Source organism: Peromyscus eremicus, chromosome 16_21 (genome assembly GCF_949786415.1).
Source record: "Peromyscus eremicus chromosome 16_21, PerEre_H2_v1, whole genome shotgun sequence".
Lineage (NCBI taxonomy): Eukaryota > Metazoa > Chordata > Mammalia > Rodentia > Cricetidae > Peromyscus > Peromyscus eremicus.
In genome coordinates this window covers 59178026-59195492 of record NC_081432.1, presented here as the reverse complement: position 1 = coordinate 59195492, position 17467 = coordinate 59178026, and the positions used below count along the sequence as shown (strand labels likewise).

The 17467-nt window shown below is 50.6% G+C and overlaps 1 protein-coding gene across 1 annotated transcript; it reads right to left on the bottom strand.

The window, feature by feature from the left end:
* Positions 1-4356: 4356 nt before the first annotated feature.
* Positions 4357-17399, bottom strand: Mrpl14 (mitochondrial ribosomal protein L14). The gene is made up of 3 exons (XM_059282015.1): positions 17312-17399; positions 7580-7670; positions 4357-4813 (listed from the first exon to the last, which is right to left on the bottom strand). Exons 2-3 carry the CDS (start codon positions 7648-7650, stop codon positions 4447-4449), a joined length of 438 nt encoding a protein of 145 aa, XP_059137998.1. The 5' UTR covers positions 7651-7670; positions 17312-17399; the 3' UTR covers positions 4357-4446.
* Between the last annotated feature and the right edge of the window lie 68 nt (positions 17400-17467).

Genomic DNA, 17467 nt, shown 5'->3' with positions numbered 1-17467 from the left:
TCTTTCCCCACACCCCTGAACAGAGCTGGTGGCAAACTCAGTTATTGTTTGTTACGAACGGAACACTGGTGTGGTTACGCACTGCTCCCTGGCTCCGATGTGCCCACCCCTTTCTGGACATGAGCTGTGGCTAGCCAGGAAGGTGCTGGGTTAACCCCGAAAGGGCAGTACAGTCCACTTCCAGGCTGCAAATCCCCTGGAGGCCAGGTGTGGTAGCCAGTGCCAAGGTTAGCATGGGAGAGATACCCCCTCCTTCTCCCAGGCAGCTCTGGGGAAGCATGGTGAAATCAACAGGAAGCCTGCAGCAGGACTGGGGGGACACAAGGGACAAATGGCCAGCTGAACCCTCCATCCTGGGTGAGCAAGGGTTGCTTCTATTTGGTTTGTAAACATTGGGCCTCCATCACTCACCCACTCCAGGTTTCATAATACCCAAGGGTATCCCAATTATGCAAGGGCTCTTGTGAAATTCTCAAAATCAGTTTTCCATTTTCAGCAAGCCTGTAGTGTGTCCAAGGAGACAGATGGCCTGTCAGACTGTCAAGCAAATGGCAAGGGGTCATCACTACCCTGAATGTGTTAAAGCAAACCCATGATCCCTTTCATCCCAGGAAGACCAGATACACTGGAAATGAGTCATATTTGATAAAATAGTTTGGCAAAAATGTTTCCAAGGCTGAGAACAAAATAGTGGTCCACAGCCAAACAGGTGGGAAAAAATAAAACAAAAGGCCAGTTTTCTTTCTTTCCTGAAGACTGAATTACAAATTTCAGCTACGAGTACAATTTCAGCTACGCATTTGACCCCAATATAGTGCAATCTCCACCAAAAACTGTTCTCAGCCTGAGCTGGGCGTAACACCACACATCCGTAATCTCGGCACATGGGATGCTGAGGCAGGTGGACTACCATGAGATCAAGCCTGGTCTACATAGGGAGCTCCAGGCCAGTCTGTGCTACAGTGAGAGACATTCTAAGTTCTCTAACCAAGGACCATGAGGGAACATGAAAAAGCCAAGAGAGGCTAAGTGGGAAGCAGAGGCCATGCAGGAGGCAGAGTTGGTGGCATTGGGGGTGTCGGGATGGACCACCTGACACTCCCGCCAGAGACAGGTGACTTCTAGAGTGTCAGGGAAAGGCAGCCTCTGCACACGCTTTGGCCCGGTCCCGATCTGTAGCCATGGGCACATCCTTCAAGGTGGCCGGGGTGAGGGCTTACGGTGTCGGGCTGGATCTGTGAAATGTAGCAATCATCCAGGCCTCCTGAGCACCAAGCCATCAAAGGATAAGCCGCATCTCCCCTCCAGCCCGAGCCTGTGCTCAGACACAGAGCTAGCTGGGGACAGGTTTCCAACCGCAGATGCCTTTCCCACCACAGTCCTTCTGTAGCAGAGTCACACTGTGGGTGGGCAGGACACCAGCAAAGACACTGCAGTGAAGCCCACGGTGACCCTGGAAGGCTGAGTGAGGCTGCAAACCGGACATGCGGCTTCTTAGGGGCCCAGAAGGGGAATAAACAAAAGCAAGCTTACACTCCCGCGGAAACATAATCTGTGATTATAAATATTTCATGGGCAAAGAAAGTGCTGGCTGTGGGCACTGGGGGTGGGGTGGGGGGAGGCAGCCAATTAGATCTCCCTTCGCAAAGTGATAGGAGAGCTGGAAGGGCGGCAAGGCCGGGCTATTCTGGGCAGTGTGCTACACGGGCCTGCGTCACAGGCCCCGGCCACTCGGCTGTGTTGAAACCACAGGCTCCCAGTGGGCAGCACTGTACACCTTGGGAGTGCGCTTAAGTCCATAAGAGACCAGAGGGGACAGCAAGGATAGAGCCACTCAGAGGACACCGGTGAGCCTCAACAGCCAGGACGCAGGTGAGGGGGCGCAGCAGAGCAGCCAGCACCCTGAAAACACATGACAGGGCAGAGGGAGGGACCAACTCCGGCTAAGCAAATGGCCAGAGCAGCTGTAAGGTAGCTCAGGCCAAGCTGTCCTGTCAAGAGCAAAGGTCCAGGCAAAAGCAGGTTATGTCAGGCTGAGGACAATCACTGCTTTCCTTTGCCCCAAGACAGAGGCTTCATCCACCCCACCCCCACCAGTCCACCTTCCAAGCTGCAGAGACAGCAGGGAATTAAGAGCCCACTAAGTCCCAGCTGCCAGGCTGCAAACACACCAGCAAAACAGCAAGGTGTTGGCGGGTGCTCCGCCACAGTTGGCCCACTCCTACAGCTCGCTAGAGCAGCCCTACGGCACCAGTCCGGGCACACGGGCAGGAGGGACGGGCAGGTTCCCCAAATACCCAGGATCCCGTGAAGCAAACTTAGCCAGAGGAGCCCTGTGAGCAGGAGACACAGGAGGCACCGTGGCTAGAAGACACAAGCTGAGTGTCTGCTGTTTGTATTCAGGCAGACAGTGCCCACCACCACCACCACCACCACCACCACCACCACCACGGTCTGCCCTGAGGTATGCAGGAGAATCAAAATGGCAGCCTGCAGGATCACAGCTGGTGGGAGTCAAGACAGAGAGACCTCAGCAACAGTAAAAATAGTCGGGGCTGTTAGGGGAAGACTCTGAACGGGAAGTCATAGACCTGGCCTCTGAAACTGTCCTCACCTGCAATGGGGCCAATGCTTGCAAACCCAAGGGCTGCGAGAAGCACTGGAATATTGCATCCCTGGATGTCTCACAGTGCACTAGTGTATAACTTAAGACTATACTCAGCTACCTGCTCGGTGCCTCAGAGGCATAGTTAACTACCTACCCACTACCACTTCCCTCTCGGACCCTCAGGCCTCTCCAGCAGCCCCCTAGCTCAGTGTTCCTCATGAGTGGAATCCAGAAACCCCAGTTCACCTTTGGTCGTCACCGTCTCAGCCCACTGCCAGTTCATGGTAGCATCTTACAGGACTACTGCAGTCTATCCTCTTCCAACTCTCCTTCCCTCCTCTTCCCTGAATACCCACCACATGCATCTTAATATATCTGGATAAGAAAAGTCTCCTTCCCACGGCCATGGGGCCCTGAGTAAATGGAGGTCCACTCCTCTCCTGACTTGCTATAGCCAGATGTGAAGTGGCCCCAAAGGCTCACATGTTAAAGGCCCTGGTACTTACCCCAGGGCCTGTGCACAGGCCCCTTTCTCCCTAGCAAATCCCTACTCCTTTAAAAGGACATGAGTGGGGGTTGGGGATTTAGCTCAGTGGTAGAGCGCTTGCCTAGAAAGCGCAAGGCCCTAGGTTCGGTCCTCAGCTCCAAAAAAAAAAAAAAAAGACATGAGCGCACAGCTCATTAATTATTCACAGATATAAACACTCATCAACTGCGAAGTCTAACACATTCCCAATGCCCAGAGGCTCCCTCTTGCTCCTTCCCAATCCACACCACCCCCAGCCCCTCAAGTAACCCTCACTTGGGCTTCTATCACAATGCCAATTTAGAAGCAGCAGAGGCCGGCAACCCTTTCTCTAGGACAGCACCAACCTTACTGAAGGCCTAACCCTTCGTGATAAGTCCCTGCTACACTTGGGCACTGCGTGTGTTAGAGGAATTACTGAGTTTCTGTGGACTCCCTTTGTAATAAATACTCTGAGTGCCAGGAGGACAAGAACCACACCTGCTTTCACTCACCTTTGTTCTCTTGGAACTGGCACATGCAGTCACGATACAGGAAAGAGCCAGGGATCGCTCTGAGCAACCACGGGCACTGGCCCTTTCCATCTTCGTATCAATGGCATCGTGTGGGCACCACTGTCATGCATACTGTGAGGACACGGAGGCTCAGAAAAATAAACCAACTTGTCCAACGTTATGAGGTGGCAAGGGGTGGAGCTGTGACTCAAATCCAGGCAGTCTGAACCCAGAGCCTGTGAATCCCCATCATCGGCCCTCAGACACCAAGAAGATACTTTCGTAAGTCGCTATAGTATCTTTTAATTTATTTATTTTTTTAAATTTCATGTGCAGGAGTGTTCTGCCAGCATGCATGTCTGTGTACCACATGTACCCACTGAGGCCAGAAGCGGGGGGCATCAAATCCACCGGAACTGTAGTTCCAGAAGGTTGCGAGCCTCCATTTGGGTGCTGGGAATAGAACCTGGCCTCTAGAAGAGCAGCCATCTCTCCAACCCCACAGTATCTTAAACAAAACACTCTGTGAGTTGATAAGGTTCTTTTAAAGAAACTAAGAGTCCTTACTCCCCACAAGGAGATCGACAGGTGAAGAGAAGAGAAACAGGCACTGAATCACCGCATGGACGCAAGGCTGTAAAGCAAGCCCAGAGCATCCCTGGGGTCTAGGGAGGAGACCAGCGTTCGACTGCTCTGTTACCCACCTCACGACCACAGCTCAGACAGCATAGGAAGAAAACACACATTAAAACATTTATTCTGTTCCAGGACATGTCACCAGTGTGAAGGGACGCCTGCGTGGCTCAGAGCCACTCTGCTCACACAAAGTTCTGAGCTATGGCCAACACCTTGGAATACTCGCCTTCCCTCTTGCGAAGGCTGGATGGGATAGGTGTTTTAATTCGAGTCCCCACAGGGTTCCCATTGTCCTCGATGAGGACCACGTTGTTGGAGTCGAACCTTGGAGTCATCCGGGAGCCAGGCATGCGATGCCCCACAATGAGTGCTCTCTTCTTCTGCCCCCTGATGGCCAGTAAAATCTGATCGCCTACCTTGCCCACCCCACTCTTGTTATAGATGTGGATGCATCGAGGCGGCCGATGGTATGGGGTGTTTCCCAGGGCACTGTTGTCCACTACACGCACCCGAGTCATCTTCTGGATGGCACCGAGGCTCCCAGAGGTGCTAGAGGGAGAGAAAAAGAATCTGTGACACAGACCTCTCTGGGCCACAGGACACAGGTCTCAGAGAGCTGGAAGGTGCACGTTAGCCACATGCATAGACACGCATGTGCATGCTGAGCACGGATGACCCAGGACCCAAAATAAAGTCAGGGGTTTGTGAAGCCTTAACTACTGACTTCCTTATAACTGAGAACATCTCAGACAGTGTGCTGGCATACACCTGCAATCCCAGCACTTGAGAAGCTGAGGCAGGAGGATCACAGGCTTGAGGCCAGCCTGTTTTCCTCAGTGAGACCCGCTTTCATAAACTAAGAGCTTCTACTGGGTGTCAAGACTCCTATTTTTCTCCAACAACAAACTTCATGGACTACTTCACCTGCAGCCTTTGCTTTCTGCAAGGCGAGGAGAGCTAAAGGAATCTCTACAGGCAGCCTCACCCCTGCCAATCCTGCAGAACCTGCTTTCCAGGTGCAGCCCTACCCTGCTCTCATGGAGTCTGGAACCCGGAGACTCTGGTTGAGAGATCCCTGACACAACACGGCAGAAACTAGACACTGTCCAGGCAACAACTTCGTAACGCTAGCAAAGGGGCTTGGCTTTGCCTTTGGAGATGGGTCTTCTAGGTTGCCCAAACTCCTGACAGCAAGTGATCCTCCTGCCTTAGCCTCCAAAGTGGGAAGACAGAGCTACGGCTTGCAGCACACTACCCCCCAGACCCGTTCCTTTTCAGAAACAGAAGGCTATTTCTAGCAGATCCAGTCTGGCCACTGGGATTTCCATCTCCTGATGTTCACCCTAAGTGGGGTTTTCTCCAGCACGATCCCCCGGTCTCTGACCCTTTCTCTACTCGCCTCGCCCCATGGTTCCAGCTAAGTGATTCCACCTCTGGGCCAGGTCGCTCCTTTGTTTAGCCTCCACTTAGCCTGCAGAGATCTCTCCAATGTGCGCCTACACACCGCAAACTCAGGTCCCGAGTTCGCGGTCCTCACAAACTCCCTTCTAGGTGCCTTTACCTCCTTCCTTGACAGTTCTCCTCAGACCTGACAAGCACTCACCTAACCGCTCACCGCTCTACGATTATACTCATCATGTTCGTTTTAAAAACTCCTTTTCTTTACTTTGTGTGTGCACAGGCACACACGTGTGGAGGTCCGAGGACAACTTACAGGGGCTGGTACTCTCCTTCCGCCACGTGGGTCCTAGGGACGGAACTCACGCAGGTCACCAGGCCTGTGGCAGCCACCATTACCGCTGAGTCACCTGCCCGTTCTCAGAGTCAGCGGTTCACAGTCCGTTCTGAGGCCTGCCTTGGGAACTGTTCTGCACTGGGAGCTATTCTCACTCATCTCTGAGGATGCAGTAAAGACGGGTAGCACGGGATCTCAAAGGGGAAGGCGCTGTGGCTGCGGTGGGGCCGTCTTGGCTTGGTACAGAAGCATGTGCGGACAAGAACGGTGCAATTTTGTGATTAAAGAATAATTTTGCCGTGTTTTGTGATGCAAGACTACAATCCTGCCAGAGACTGGGCAGGAAGATGGCAAGTTCAAAGTCAATGTGGGCCACAGAGTTCAAGGCCAGCTTGGGAAACTTAGTGAGATCGTGTCTCAAAATCAAAGAGTAAAGCGGACGGCTGGCAGCCCACACTTGTAACCCTAGTGCTCAGGAAGCAGAAGAGGGAAGACGGCCAGCCTGGTCTACATGGACATATCCAGGCCTGCTACAGCTCTGTAGTGAAACTCTATAAATAAAGCACATGAAAACAACGAAAATCAAAATAAACGTAAAGGAGGGTTGGCTGAAAACCCAAGATTCAATCCATAGTCCTGAACTTAAAAAAGTTTGGGGGCTGGAGAGATGGCTCAGTGGTTAAGAACACTGACTGCTCTTCCAGAGGTCCCGAGTTCAATTCCCAGCAACCACATGGTGGCTCACAACCACTTGTAATGAGATCTGGTGCCCTCTTCTGGCCTGCAGGAATACGTGCAGGCAAAATAAATAAATCTTAAAAAAAAAAAAAAAAAAAAAAAAAAAAAAAAAAAGTTTGGGGTGGTACAAACCTTTAATCCCAGCACTTGGGAGGCAGGCGGATCTCTGTGAGTTCAAGGCCAGCCTGGTCTACAGAGCTAGTTCTAGGAGGGCCATGGCTCCACAAAGAAATCCTGTCTCCAAAAAAGGAAGGAAGAAAAGTAAAGTTTGGGGTCAGGAAGCTGGCTCAGCAGGCAAAGGTACTTGCCACCAAGCCCAATGACCTGAGTTGGATCCCTAAGAGCCACACTGTGGAGAGAAGCAACTTCTGCAAGCTGTCCTCTGACTTCCAAATGTGTACCGTGATATCTGCATGCCCAAATACCTACCTACCTCTCCCTCTCTCTCTCCCTTCGTGTGTGTGTGTGTGTGTGTGTGTGTGTGTGTGTGTGTGTGTGTGTGTCTGTCTGTCACACACACACACACACACACACACACACAGTGATATTTTTGTTTTTTAATGTAAGGTGTTCTAAAGCCCTGGAAATGACAGACAGGATCAAGAGCTGTGACTCTAAGGAACTGGCAGGGACTGAAGACAGCTTCCATCACAGGCCATGCTTTCCTGCACCCAAGTTAGAATCTGCATGTCCTAGCCCTTCCCCGTGCTGACCAAATCCCAGCTCCGACTGGCCCATGACACCTCCCTGAGTCTCCTCTCCCATTCTAGTCACCACAGGATCCAGTCAGGGCAGCAGGCTCACCTAGGGACACTTCTTAAGAACAAGACGTCAAGCATTACCTGAAGCAGTGGTGGCCGATTGCTCTGCTGGCGTGGGCAAGGGGGCCCCAGAGCGCAGTAAGGACAGCCATGGGATCCCCAGACGGCAAACCTGCAGGAGAGGGACAGAGCCTGTTTACATGGGGACCTGTGTGGGAGAGGACACGGAAGCACAGGTTCATTAGTCACTAACTACGAATCTTAGTGTTTGAATGCTACATGATGATTAGACAACTCCAGCTCCCAATTCTGCTGAGTCACATTCCCACGGGGGTCAGCTGGGCTGGCCCTCAACAGTTCTACTGTAACAGACCAGCAGACAGAATGCTGACAGCCCTACAGGAGTCCTTCAGCACACCTGAGCTAGCTACAACTTCCCAAGAGGGCCCCCAAACTGAACACCTTGACACCTTCGTGCCCTCCGAAACCCACTTCAGCACTCTGGGAGAAAAGCACATTAACCAGGCCTGCAATCTCAGTTAGTCTGGGTAGGAGGACCACATTCCACACCTGGCCAGACTACAGAGAGAGTTCTAGGTTGGCCAGGTAATTTACCAAGATCCTGTATTAAAAACTGTTAAGCCAGGTATGGTGGCTCACACCGGTAATCCCAGCACACTGAAGCTGGAGGATGAAAAGTTCAAGACCTGTGCTATGTAGTGAGCTCTGGGCCAGCCTGGGCTACATGAGACCCTGTCTCAAAGAAATTAAGAGACAAAACAAGCCAGGCGGCGGTGGTGCACACCTTTAATCCCAATGAGAGGCAGAGGCAGGCGGATCTCTATGAGTTCGAGGTCAGCCTAGTCTACAGAGAGAGTTCCAAGACAGCCAGCTACATAATGAGACCCTGTCTGGAAAAACAAAACCAAAAAAAGATAAAACAAAAATTTGGAGCTGGAGAGATGGCTCAGTAGTTAAGAGCACTAGCTGCTCTTGCAGAGGACCTGGGTTCGGGTTCCAGCACCCACACGGTGGCTCCCAACTGTCTGTAACCCCGTTCCAGGGGTCAGGCATCCCTCTGGCCTCTTTGGGAACCAGGCACACATGTTGTGATCTACATATATGTAGGCAAACACTGGTACACATGAAATAAAATAAATTTTTAGAAGGGTTGAGAATATAGCTCAGTGGTAGTGTGCTTACACACACCTTGCGTCCAATCCATAGTGCTGAGAGGGGGGTACAATGTCAATGATCTAAGTAGCTTCCAAAGTCACCTGTCACATATCACTCTTCCCCCAAATATGAATGCCAGGACACCTGTAGAGCCCAAGGTCGGCAAAGTAGAGCCAAAGCCCGCCCTTGCCAAGGCACTGACCAGTCTATATTTGGGTGAGTCTCCCCCACAGCACTGTGGCATGGAAAAACTTCCACAGACAGGAGACAGAGCTACAGCACCTCGGAGTCAGGAGTCCAGTTCACAGAACTTGGTCACACAGAAGTCAACAGGTCCCGTAGGGCACGAGCATCGCTGCGTCATGGCAAGGAAAACCCTGCCACCAACCGACGGGGATCCCAGCTGTAAGCAGGCCGGCTCTTCCACCCAGACACTTGGCCGCAGAGGGCACCACTGAAGAGCCCCAGAGCTGTGCCTATGCACTGGAGTATTTACACACAGCTCTGCCTAGGGAGGCTTCCACATGCCTGCCTCAGATAAGACTATTTAATAAAGGTGAGAGAGAATTCACCAGTCACTTCCACAGAAATACCTGGGCATTCCACAAACGCCTGTCACTTAGCGCCTAGCCTCAAATCCCATCACCCAGTGTTCTCCTTGGGACGTCTGTGAAGTGCTGGCCCACTCCATGATCAGAAAACGTGCAGCAGTTGGCAGCTAACCTAGGCAACCCTGAGCACCGGACACACAGAGACCAACGGAAGAGGCCAGCTTTACTAACGCGAAGATCCTGGGCAAGTGAGCTATGCAGAGTACCCAGCACAGGCTGGACGCCTCATGCCTATCGGCTCTCTTCCTCTTCCCATCTCATCGGATAGATGAGGAAACTGAGGGACACGGAGCACTAGACAGAGCCCCACAACCAGTCAAGGGCAGAACCAGAACCATACCAGCCACGGCCTCAGGACCTCCCTCAGCACCCCTCAGGCTTTGAGTTGTTGGGTCCCTGTTTTCTTGATGAACCTTTGCTGTGGCGGTTACAGCTAAAGTCATCTCACTGAAACATCACTGTGCAGTGCACACCTTTACTGACCTCATTGTCTTACACACATGCGCGCGCGCGCGCGCGCGCGCACGCGCGCACACACACACACACACACACACACACACACACACACACACACAAATGAGGCCAGAGAAGTAACTTGACCAAGGCGACAGTGAGGAGTAACAAGGCTGAAATCTGAACCACACTAGTCCGCTATGGCAACCTCAAGTATTTCTCCAACTGTTCACACGCTCTACTTCCATCGAGAATACTGACATCTGCCTGGTGTGCTGGTACATGCCTCCATCCCAGCACTCAGGAGGCAGAGGCAGGGGTTGAGACCAGCCTGGTCTCATAGCAAGTTCCAGGATAGCCAGGGTGATATAGATAGACCTCCATCTCAAAAACTTAAAAACAAACAAACAAAAAACGGCATTACATGTCTACTTGATCCACGGGCACCTCCCTGCCTGCTGAATGACTTGAAATACCAGGTGAAGCGGATTCTCTTCAATCCGACCCAAAGTTTGGCTGTGTTCAGTGGTGCTGGGATTGCACACAGCACCTTGAGCCTGTCAAGCGCTGCACAGCTGAGTGACATCGCAGGCCCCATCTAAGTTCTGAAGACAATCTGTAGTGTAGGCAGCAAGAAGGGCTCATGCTCTAATCACAACTAAAAATGGGTACAAAACCACCACAGCTCTGAAGGGCAGCCAGCCTGCACTTTCAACCCCAACCACGCTGTGCCATCTGATGCCAGCAGGCCTTCAGGCTCGCTCCCAGAGGAAAGGGACTCCTTCGACATTCAAAATGAATCGAATGCAGCCCACACAGTTGATCCTTCTAACTACTAAACAACGGGCCCAGGCTTCCACTTAGCACCTGCTTTCAGCTGGCCCTGTGACCCATGCCCCTCTCTGCCTACTGAGTCTGACCTGGTCCCAAGCCATTTTTTCCAAGTGAGCTGCAGCCCCATCTACACAGGGACACCCCTGTATCCCGTGCTGATGGAAATGTCACTGAGATAATGTTCAGTATGTGAGGGGATCGACCCTCGCATATGCTAGGACAGTGACCTACCACTGAGCCACATCTCAGCCCAAGACTGATCCTGCCAAGCCAGAAATTGAACCTAGGGCCTCAAAAATGCTAGGCAAGCCTTCTACCACAGAGATACAGCCTCATTTAACTGCCCAGACATGCCTTGAATTTGGCATCCTTCAGTCTCAGCTTCTGAGGTCACTGGGATCACAGGCCTATGGACATCAGGCCATTAGGTCTGGTTGTTGGGTAATTCTGGATGTCCCTTCACATTCTACTCCTTGCCACTTACTACCCCAAATTCAGGAACTTAGAAGGACATCTCAAATGACCACAGGAAATGGGAAGGCAGGGACTCTGTACTCAAGCACAGGGGTCATGCCTCCAGGAAAGACTTTGACTTTCTGAAGGCCCATGGTTACTCTCACTCTTACAGTGACTATAACCTCTGACCTCAACCCCAGTTGACTTAGCAGTTTCCTGTGGCCCTAAGGCAGTCACAGACCTCATCTATATGCCTTATTCCTCAAAAGACAACTGCTCCTCCCATACTGGGAAAAGATCTTAAGTCCCAAAGAACAGGAGTGCAATGAATGAATTAGTTGTTCACCACCACCACCACCCCACCCCCCTCCATGAGACATGGGAACCCCACAGGCAACCCCTCTAGGAGTTCCCTGCTGACAATGTGGTGCTAGTGGTGGGGGAAGTCCACGCTTTGTCTGCAGACCCCTGAAGCATCTCCCGGTCTAGTAGGGACAATGTCCACATCACTCAATAAGCGCTCCGGAGCTACGAGACAGCAATGGACGTCAAAGAAACTCTTGAGAAGCTTTTACATTCTCTGCTAGCATGAGTCCACCCTGCAGACCCAGGACCGGAGGCTCGGCAGACCTGGGCACACAGAATGCTGGGTCTCTTCCTTAGCCTTGTGTTTGCCCGGCAGTCCTCAGTATTTCTTCCTTTACAACACTCAATTCAGATGGAATCGGGTTTTTTGGAAGATTCCAGGGCCAGAGGCAGCCTTTCATGTGATTTCCTGGTCAACTCCGATCACTATCCTCCCATTTCAGAGTGTGAATCACAACCTCTCCTTCACAGGGCAGGGTGGAGATGATTTAATAGGTCTGAGAGGCATGCCCCTTTCCCATCGAGACTCAACTAACTCTCCACTGTGCTGCAGAGACACATTGGTGAGGTGTCCACTAGCCTTATCACATGCACGTCCCACTGGAATGCATGCTTCATGGAGGCAGGCCCAATACCTGCCCTGCTTAGTACTCTAGGGTAGAGAGCCACTGACACATGACTACCGCTCAGGAATCATCAAGTGGACAGACTGACTTGCAGTTCAATGTGGAGCCCAGTTTCCACGTTCTGTGAGCTTGTGTGTTTTGACTTTTTTCATGCACCCAGATGGCGGATGTTTAAGAGCAGTGGTTCTCAATCAGACTGCAACCCACAGACAGAATCAGGGAGGCTACATAGCAGGGGGGACCCTAGCATGACTGTGGCTTATAATAAGTTTTGGTTTTACTCCATCACTGGGCAAGCTTCAGTGAAACATTTCACTATTAGGATAAGAATTTGTACTGTATCAAGCTGCTAATAGAAAAATAAAAATTTTATGGTTGGGGGTCACCACAAAAAAAAAAAAAGCAGTGGTTCTCAACCTATGGGTCTCGACCCCTGGTGGATGAAATGGCATTTTCATAGGGGTCACCTAAGATCACTGGAAAAACACAGATATTTACCATTTATAACAGTACCAACATTACAGTTATGAAGTAGTAACAAATAATTTTATGGTTGGGGGTCAGCACCGTATTAAAGGATTGCAGTATTAGGAATGTTGAGAACCACTGATTTAGGGGATTCATCTTTAGCTAGCTTTCTTTTCTATTTTTAGGGGGGTAGGTAGTTTTCATACTAGGGACTAGAAGAGCAATTAAGGAAGCATCTGCGCTTGGTATGCTTTGTGAGAAAAGAAAACACCAGTATTTGAGGGTATTTATCTGTTATTATGAGTGCCATGGTGCACATGCAGAGGGCAACTATGGGGTCAGATCCCTCCTTCCACCTTTACATGGGTGCTGGGTAGCAGACTTAGTTGCTCAGACTTGCGCTTAAGCATGTTGCCGCCTTGCTCAGCCATCTTTTTCCAGGTATTACTAGGGTGCTGAACTGTACAAAGTAACCAGCAGAGCAGCCCTCTACACAAGTATGCCGCCATATACTGAGTATCACAGACCCATACATTGTTTCCAAGCCAGGCCTGGTGGCACACACCTTCAATCCCAGCACTCTGAAGGCAGAGGCACTTGTCTGGCCTGCATTGATGTCCCGGGTTCAATCTCTAGTACCAGGGGCAGGAGGACCGAGAAACCGAGAGTCACTTTTAGTTCAAGGCCAGCCTGGGAATTCCAGGCCAGCTTCACCTACAGAGACCCTGTCTCCAAAAATAAAACAAATCAAATGAATAGCAGGAAAAAAGCAAAGGCCTGGGCACTTTGAAGAATCAGAAAAAGACCCTTCCCATCATTCTAGACCAATAAATACTTGTATTTGTTGCTTAAACACTTGTTACTGTTTCCCTACCTGCGGATTCTCATTCTCTTTCAGGAAGTTTACTTTGTGTATACAGTTTAACCTCACACAAGTCTAATATGTTGCAATTCTCAAAGTATCCACACCAGAGTGCTTTCTTTGATGATTTCATTCCTAGGCACCCAAAGGAAACAGAAAAACAAATAAGAACAGGCAAGTGTAAGAGGCTGGACCAGCTGAGGACTTGCACCATCTTGCAGGAGGAGGAACCAAGTCAGAAATGGTACTACTGCTTGTCACCCCTCCCAGGTAAGAAGGCAACCAAGTCCAGACCAGAGCTCAGACTTCCTACCCATACGCCCTGTAGGACAGGAGTATGGCTCAGATACAGTCTACCCACTAAAAAACTTCACCAAAAACAAACACAACACACACATTTATGTATAAAGGCTGGCACACGTTTTTTAAAAACTCAAGAAATAAAAACCTGCCTTTGTTGTGGTGGTGCACACCTGTGATCCCAATACCGGGGAGGCAGGGCAGGAAGATAAAGAGTTCAAGGTCAACATCAAGAGTTCAAGTCCAACATCAGCTACGTAGAGGTTCAAGGCCAGCCTGAGTTAAATTAGACTGTCTCCAAAAGAAAACAAATAAGACAACTAAGGCCAGGCTTGGTGGTGCATGCCTGTAATCCCAGCACTTGGGAGCAGAGACAAGCGGATCTCTGTGAGTTCAAGACCAGCCCGGTCTATACATACTGAATTCCAAGCTAGCCAGGAATACATAGTAAAATCCTATCAATAATAATAACAATAACAACAATAGTAATAACCACACCCAGCACAGCCCAGGGCAAACAGAAGCCGATTTGACTCTACCCAGGTGTGAGTTTTCACAGCACCACTACCAAGAAGCACAGCTCCCTTCAACAATATGAAGATCTATTTCTTCTACAGCTGCCACTGAACAACTCATTTATCAGCTTGGTCCACAGTTTTTAATCTTAGGCTTAACTTTCTATGAAGACTTAACTGAGTCAGTGGCAAGAAGCCAGGGAGAAGAAGTCAGGTAGCCAGAGGAATGTGGGCTAGCAAGGTTAGAACTAAAGAGGAAATGCTCCCGGCAGAACTCATCTGTCAGACATGTCAGTGACCTTTAAGCCACTTCTCCAGGTCTCAATGACTTGTGGACAAGTGGGGTCGTTGGGTAGAGCAGAGCTGCCCGGGTGAGGGACCACCTGGGAATCCTTCTGGTCCAGAGAAGGCAGCTTGTTTCCTGGCTCACTCCTCCTTCACAAGGCAGCAGTACCAATTCCTTCATCTCAAATCCTCAAAGTGCTTCTCAGCTTAGAGGAGACACAGGAAAGTATTTCCTGTCTTTGCAAGGGCAGACATGATTTTTAAGAGTTTTTTGATGGGGGGCCTTCCACCCTGATTCCCTAGTGAATAATAAGCTACTGACCTCTCCTTCTGGGTCAGCACATTTCGTGACTCAGAACAATACCATGAGCCCTGAATCACAATCCTTTCTTGAACACTGACTATCATTGTTAACATACCTGTAAAATTATATCAGATAAACCTTCAACCTCTAAATGGAAGAATGGAGTCGGGTATGGAGGTGCACCCATTTAATCCCAGCACTTTGGAGGCAGAGGCAGAAGGATCATGAGTCTGAGGCCAGTCTGGGCTACGTGAGCCAAGGTCTCACATAAACAAACAAACAAATACAGGTTAAACTATAATCTGACTTCTTGAGGCCTTCCCAAGTTCCCACAGAACCAAGTCACGAACAACTTGAAAACACATTTGGGCAGATCCACCTGTGACAGTCAAACACAGGAGCAGACCAAGGTAATCTTCACAGGACTTTTGCTTTAATCCCAGCACTCGGGAGGCAGAGGCAGGCGGATCTCTGAGTTCAAGGCCAGCCTGGTCTACAGAGTGAGTTCTGGACAGACAGGGCTGCACAGAAAATCCCTGTATGGGGGTGAGGGAGGATTTTTGCATCATCTAAGATTCTAGGCACCGTGTTCAGACAACAGCCAACTTAAAAATGGCCTGACGAACCCAGAGGTTGGTTGGAGCCTAGGTTTCCTAGTGGCTGTACCCAGCAAGACTGCATGGGAGGGTGACTGGACCACGGGCCTGGCTAGCAGGTGTTTGTAAGGGTCTAACTAGCAAGGAGGAGGACTTTTACTCCACCCCTTGGCATTGTTATAAACAGACCTTTGGAATACAGTTCTGGGCCGGTGGATAAGGATCCAGGCTCACTCCAGTCTATCCTGTGTTTCCTCTCTCCCTCTATTTCTAACTAAGTCTCTCATCCCTCATCCCTCAAGAGTCCTTGGGGTAAATAAGTGTAGGGGCTGGTCTCCCACAGAGGTTCAGATTCACACTTGTATTATTTTTTAAAATAGTCAAATTCTAGAAACATCTTCCAGTGATCCCTAGAAGTCCCCAAACTAAGTTAGCATGGCCTCCATTTCCATTTTCCAGATACCCACTGTCAGTGAATTTTGTTGTTCTAGGAACATCCAAACCAAGATGGTGTGTACTTTTTACACATCCAAGAACCCCTGTGGGTAAAATGGGTAACGCCAAAACATAACAGATCCTTTTTCACCAAGAACTGTTTACTCCAACACAACTTCTCAGAACCCAGACCTACAGACTTCTGCCACTAAGCTGTCTACAGTGACAACCTCACCTCCATCTTCTTTCCCTTACCTCCAACAAAATTCTCACAGTTTGGGAAGGGTTTGGATTTTTGTATGTTGGTTTGGTTTTGTTGAGACAGGGTCTCAGGCAATCTCAAGCCGGCCTTAAACTCCCAAAGCAGCTGAGGATGGCCTTGAACACCTGCCTACGTCTAGACAGGCAAGCCCCACTGCTAGCCACTCACCAACTGCAACTTCAGAAGATTTAAACTGACTGAAAGCTCAAGCCAAGAAAATCGAGAGGCATACAAAGATCAATGCTTTTCCAAACTTCTCTGACACAAACAGTATAAGACACCTAATACAGTGTGCCCTTGTCCCAACACACAATACCTACTCTAAGTGCAACACACACACACACATATGATGGCCATGATCTACTAAAATGATTTTCAAGTCACTCATGGGAGTGTTTGAAAGACACTTCAACAGAACGAACCTTACAGCTACAAACAGGCAGCTGAATATCCAAATACAGCAGACACACTGACCAGGATAGGCAGTGTCCAGCCGTGACTGCAAGGCCCTGGGTGCCAGCATTTCCCAAGCAACCCAAGGTGACTCCGTCTCAGCTCTTGTGACCGCTACACAATCTGTCCCTTAACGTCTCAGCGTGGCAAAGCTCACTTACTACGCACAGTGGAAAGCAGTATTTCCCTCTGTTCCCTTTAAGAACCCGCAATTAAACAGGTGGTGTTTGTCCTGTCTTTGTGATCGTGATTTGTGGGGTGACATACAGAAAAGAGGCAGTCCACCTCTCCATCGTCCCAGTCTTAACCCCTGCTAGGTGAGGTCTTGGGTGAACCGAGAAAGCAGGGAATCCCCTGGACCTGAGGAGTAATTCTGCCTGCCCCAAGCGAAAGCAAGGACTCCCTCTTTACACTGAGGAAGCTTCCAGCAAACTCATCTCCAGACCCAGTGGGAGAAGGAGGCGCAGATAAACTGCAGGAGACACGCCAGAGCAACCGACCTAACTTACTTGGCCCAGGCTAGACCGCAGCTCCCATTCCCCGAGGCTCCACCTCCCTGACCGGGGTAAGCAGGTGAGCGCATCGAGGGGGCGTGGGAGGAAGCGGCGTGCACCATGCAGCCCTGGGCAAATAGGAGGTTAGAGGGTCCAGCTCTGAGGCCTCGCGAAGCGGGGGACCCCTCTCACTTGACCCTGGGCCCAGTATGGCTTGTCCTCACCCCTCCCCGAGAGCGCCTCCCCTACTGCAGAGAAGAAAGGGGAAGGAGAAGCTGCGCGAGGGGAACAAGGTGGCCCCTGAGCCCCCATCATACCGCGTTGGCTGCCAGGGAATCTCCCGCCACGAACCCTGCAGGTCAAGCCCCACCCCGCACCCTGCGCCTGCGCGCCGGTGGCGCTCCGTGAGTGCGCGCGCACTTTCTACGTGTGCGGCGTGGGGGGCGGGCCCGTCGGGAGCCCCGCCCCCGGGC